Source organism: Blennius ocellaris (assembly GCF_963422515.1).
Source record: "Blennius ocellaris genome assembly, chromosome: 9".
In the NCBI taxonomy this organism is placed as follows: domain Eukaryota; kingdom Metazoa; phylum Chordata; class Actinopteri; order Blenniiformes; family Blenniidae; genus Blennius; species Blennius ocellaris.
The window spans coordinates 5,172,642-5,178,117 of NC_137658.1; the positions used below are offsets into that span (position 1 = coordinate 5,172,642).

General features: G+C 44.8%; 1 protein-coding gene across 1 annotated transcript; it reads right to left on the bottom strand.

Moving 5' to 3' along the window:
* Nucleotides 1–229: 229 nt before the first annotated feature.
* On the bottom strand, nucleotides 230–1,615 carry gpr101 (G protein-coupled receptor 101; the record flags this gene model as incomplete). Its single annotated transcript, XM_080502407.1, has 1 exon — nucleotides 230–1,615. The coding sequence occupies one exon, from the start codon at nucleotides 1,613–1,615 to the stop codon at nucleotides 230–232; it is 1,386 nt and encodes a 461-aa protein (XP_080358533.1).
* Nucleotides 1,616–5,476: the final 3,861 nt, after the last annotated feature.

A 5,476-nucleotide genomic window follows, 5' to 3' on the forward strand; every position in this document is an offset into this window, starting at 1 on the left:
ACTGACATGAAAAGACACATAATCAGCTTCACACAAATTCACAGATATTTTATCACTTCCTTTAAGCCTATGACAAAATAGTACAAAATGTTTGTGATCAGGTAGGTAGTATTACTGTCAACAACCTCAGAGTTATGTCATACTGTTGAGAATATTAACCTATGCATGAACACAGCACCACAAACTCCTCAAATAAGAGCAATAATGGTCAATGAACACCCAAGGCAGCTCATGTGCTCCGTTTGCTGTGGACTGTGAGCTCTCTTTCAGAGCTGATACTGGTGGAGGTGGTGTCTTTCCGGCTGTCTCTCGACTTCCTCTCAAAAGTGGGAGAGGACGACGTTGTGCACTCCTCCCAAGTTCGAAGAGGGAAGACTCGAGCGGCCAGGCTGGGCAGGTGAGGGTGGGCCGCCATACGGCCCTCAGTCGTAGTGAAGCAGCTCTCCACGGCAGAGCTCTGGTTGGTGCGACCCTGCTTGCAGAAAATCCCACAGAGCAGAGCCAGGAATTCTTTCCTCACACTACGGTGCATGTAGCCATAAATGTAGGGATGGAGGCAGCACTGTAAAAAGAAGAGTACAAGGGCAAGGGAGGATAACCACGGGGGAACAGCTGCTCTGGTGCTCATAGATATCGTGTTCAGTATGCTGTAAGGACCCATGCTGAAAATGTATGAAGCCATGATCACAAAAACTACACGGGCTGCCTTGCAGTGGTAATGGAAACGTCTGTGTTTGATACGAACTGGGTAACGTCTTGCTGAGCAAGGGCCTTCAGGTGAACTGGATTGCTGGGGCTGCGGCTGGGGCTGGGGCTGAGGTTGGAGCTGGGGTTGGAGCTGGGACTGCCGCTGTGGACTGCTTGGTCCCTGGAAGTCCTGTGGGCAAGGCTGGGAGTAGGATTGTGTCTGTATGGGGTGCACAAGAGCGTTCTGTCTCCGGGCTGCTCTGAATACCATCCAGTAACATCCGAGCATGATGAGAACCGGCAGCCAGAATGAAAACGTGGACACAACAACGGAGTAGGAGAGACTGGACGACCACACAACGGAGCAGATGTTATGATGACGGTCAAAGTCTATCGCTCCCCAGCCGTAGAGAGGAGGTGTGCTCTGCAGGAAACTCAGCACCCAGGTACAGATGATTAGATTTGTGCCCAAGTGAGGGGTCATACGGGTGGGGTACGATAGAGGGTGGATAATAGCCAAGTAGCGATCCACAGAGACGACTATAATAGTGTTGACCCCAGCAAATGCAAAAAGGTGCATGAGCACCACCAGAGCTTGGCAGAGCCGAGCGTCCAGCGGCCAAACAACCGGTACCGTGGCTGCGATGACAAAGGGCATGACTAAAATGGTCTGAAGTAGGTCTGCGAGGAGGAGGTTGAGGACGAAGCGGTTCGCCACGTGAAGCAGCTGGGGCTTCCTCTGGAATACAAGCAGGACGACCACATTCCCAAACAAAGACACACACACGATCAAAGATATAAGCACCATCTTCACCACGCTGTTAGCGGTGGAGGACCAGACTGGACCCTGGCCGGCCCCGGAGACGTCAAGCTCGCGTGGAACATCGGTGAAATTCGTGCCCACCGTGGGCTCCTGAGAACTTGACATTGTCCGTCTGACACCAGCGGAGTGTAGACGTGAAGTCAGGTCAGTCCCATCTTGATCGGGAGAACAACAGCAGAGGTTTAGTTTGCTTTGAGAGCCATGACTTCGAAATCCAAGACGTATTCGTTAAAAAAACATCCACAGCATGTGATGACAGCAGTCCAGGAGACTCATCCACGGGCGGCCGCAGACCATAGACACCGATTCTTTGTTCATCTTGATCGCTGATTAATCCCTCAACGTTTCAGCCACCGCATAGGCCTGTTTCTTCTCGCAGCCCACATCTGCACAATGAAAAAAAAGGAAAAAAAAGAAAAGCCATTTTCCCGACAGTTAAAGTGCCACCGTTCAAGCCACCAGCCTCGACAGCGAATGTCCAAATGCTTATCTCTAATTAATGTATAATACCTGCAGATGATCAGTCATGCGGTGTTTTTTTCGGCGGAGGAGGATGCTCAGTCTCCTGCCTCCCGTTTCAGCCTTCAGCTCCAGTCGATGGCAGCGCGCTTTCACGGCTCAGCGAGCAGACGCTGCGCGTCTTCACCCAGCGGGGGTCTCTCATCCACACCGCAACGTCTCTGCTCTTTTCGGATTTCATGGCAGATCAAACATTTATTATTTTATCAGCCCCCGATCCGGGCGCTCGGCGGGTCTTAAGGCTACTTACGGTCGAGTCCTGTCTCCGAGGTGTCAGGGAAATAACAAGGACACCTGCACAGAAATAACCGCCCCCCACTCCCCCCCCCCCCACCCCCCCACCCCCACTACCAACCCCAGCCGGAGCCTGTCAACGACCCCCTCCCATCCCCGATTCCCTTTTTGTGCGTTTCATCATCATCCAGCTCCACTATTTGTTTTTTTTAATTATTTTTTTTATTTATTATTTTTTTTAATAGTGTTCAATTAACCCATCCCCCTAATTGGTGGAATACTTGCATGTAAATAATATCCTACTGGACACATCATATCCTACTGCACATTAATTCGGTTGATACAAATGAACAAAATCTATCTTTGATAGATTTTACTGCTCCCAGAGGCACAAAAGGCTGGATTTCCGAGTACACATAGTCCTCAGGATCTCCTTGGTAACCAGTGATTCAATCAGACCGCTGCTTATGTGTTCTTCACATAATAGGATGCTTGTCAGTGCAGAGGACGAAACAGGACTTATGAAGTCAGTCCTGCATGGCAAACATCCCAGCATCCTGCACACAGAGCTTTTAAATGACCTGCACATGGTTTATTTAAAGAAAAACCTAATAGATCACTAGATTTCTTCAGGCAGGGACTCAATTGTGTGGGTTTTGGATTTATATACTTTTTATGTTGAATGAGAAGCATCATAAAGATTAATTGACATTTATGTCATTATTCATAATATGTTAATAGTTCTTAATCTGTAATATTCTTATTTTCATATCTCGGAGCTTCTTTCTGTACTGCTTTATCCTGTTCAGGGTCATGGGGTGCTGAAGCCAAGCTGTGGATCGAGCTGTCATCTCCCAACTGGAAGACAATTGCAAGGCACTGCACTGCTCCCAATGGATGGATTGAGCACCTTGCATGGCAGCCATAAGTGTTTCAATGTGTGTGAATGGGTGAATGTGATTAGTAGTGTTAAGTGCCTTGGGGATTGCTCAAGCAGTTGAAAAAGAGCTATGTTAGTGAGATCCTTTTGTGAGAGCAATATCGCAGGGTAAACACACAAGAGAGACAACCACACACATTCAGTCACACCGAGGGGAAATTCAGGGTCACCAATTAACCTCACAGCATTTTGGGCTGTGGAAGGATACATTCACGAGGGGAGAACATGAAAACTCCACAATTTTAACAAGTTGTATTTGAACTGATGATCACTCTCACTAGGAGAAAGCATTAACCGCTGTTCTACTGTGCAGCCCTTATCTTTAACCACAATGTGTTTTTTAATTGAAGGCAACAAAAAAAAAAATCCTTGTGTTTTGAAGTTGTTTCTTCCGAAGCAGGACATTGCAAGTTGAAACAAACATGATCAAGTTAAGCAGATCCTTCTCTCGCATTTTTTTATTATCCCTGTGTGTGTGAGACCTGTCACTATGGACAATTGTGCACTAATATGTACAGAGTGTTGTAACGCTGACTCACAGCTGACACTGTCTGATTCACACTGGGCAGAAAATACAGAGGCGGTAGCACATTTATTACTCCATCCTTTGCAGATCAAAAGTAAACAATTCACATATAATGTAATATTAAGTGAGCTATTTTCAACTATGTTCCAACTCTTTCAGGCTGTTATTCAACCTCTGGCAGGATGTCACCAGAAATGTAACTTTGAATTGCTCTGAAGCTAAAAATGACTTCATGTCGAATTAAAAAAAAAAAAAAAAAAACCCTGCTGAAATGAAATGCATTCACATCAACTCTCACATGGTTATTTGAGGACAAAAAGCCTCCACATTTAAAATTTTATGATTTTGTGGATAGACACGTTTTGATCACTTAACTTTATCTTAAAATGTGAAGGGCTTTCCATGAATACTTGTATAAGCCACTGTTTGCCCCTTTTTTTGCAGGGAATGCAAAAATTGCCTCTACATGTGAGGCTTTGCAGAAAAAAAGAAAAAAAAAGAGTTCATTGAGATGCATAGAAAACAAAAGCAGTACTACATTGTTCCATCCAATTAGTCTGTAGCTTACATGGCCTACTAATCAACACTCATAATTAGCCATTTTATTTCAAGTCTTTGCTCCATCCCAGCTATCAAAAAGCCCTTTGATGTGATCATCCAGCACCCTGTGTTTTAGATTTAGATTGCAAATGAAATACTGGTGGCTGCAAATGGGTGGGGAGATGTTTCCCTGTTCTTATGCTGAATGGACTGCGATTTCAAAGAGAGACCCACAGGCCTGCCGCCTCGTGGGATCATCAAACTCACAATACAGTATGAATACTCACAGTGGCCCCAACTGTTGATACCTCCGTCATTCAATTTCTCACTCACTCACTCATCACTACACGCTAAAACTTATGAACCAACAAAAGTGAACACACACGGAGCAGCCAGTCTTTTTTTTTTAATATTCCCTGAACAGTTTTTATACAAATCCTTTGTGAATCACAGACCTACAAACATTATGCGTGGTAACAATCATTCTTGTTTATGTAGACCAATTTATCCATCCATCCATGGTATAAATTGGATTCACTATTGCTTTACAAGTCCCACAACTGGGAAATGTCCAGATGTTTCTGTGGTGCAGCAAAAGAGGAATCGCATCAAAAAAAGTACAGAGGTAAATAAAAAATATGACAAAATATGTCCACTATATAAGATAGAATATACACAATAGAATGAAGGACTGAATAAATCACACACACACACACACACACACACACACACACACACACACACACACACACACACACACACACACACACACACACACACACACACACACACACACACACACACACACACACACACACACACACTTTTACAGAACCCCCTAGTGTTTTTTTTTATATATTTTTGGCCAGTATAGGGGGTGAAACGCTGCAAACAGCACAAACATAAAGCTATATATAAAAAAAAAAAAAAAAAACGCCTCATAAGAAAACATCCAATTTTCTATAGAAAGTACATTCTTTTAAGATAGATATACTGACATTTGTTCTACTCGGTCTGTAGCCAGGATTCCTTTGTGAAGATGACTCACACCCACTGTATTGTAACTGACTTGTTTCTTCACACCAGTGCAGCCTGTTATAGTCAGTGGTGGGAGTTCAGCAGACACTGCGGCTTCTGGGTAACTGCAAACGCCAGCTCATTTGTTCAGCCTGGAGAGATCAGGAGACCAAAGCACAACAAAGAGGCG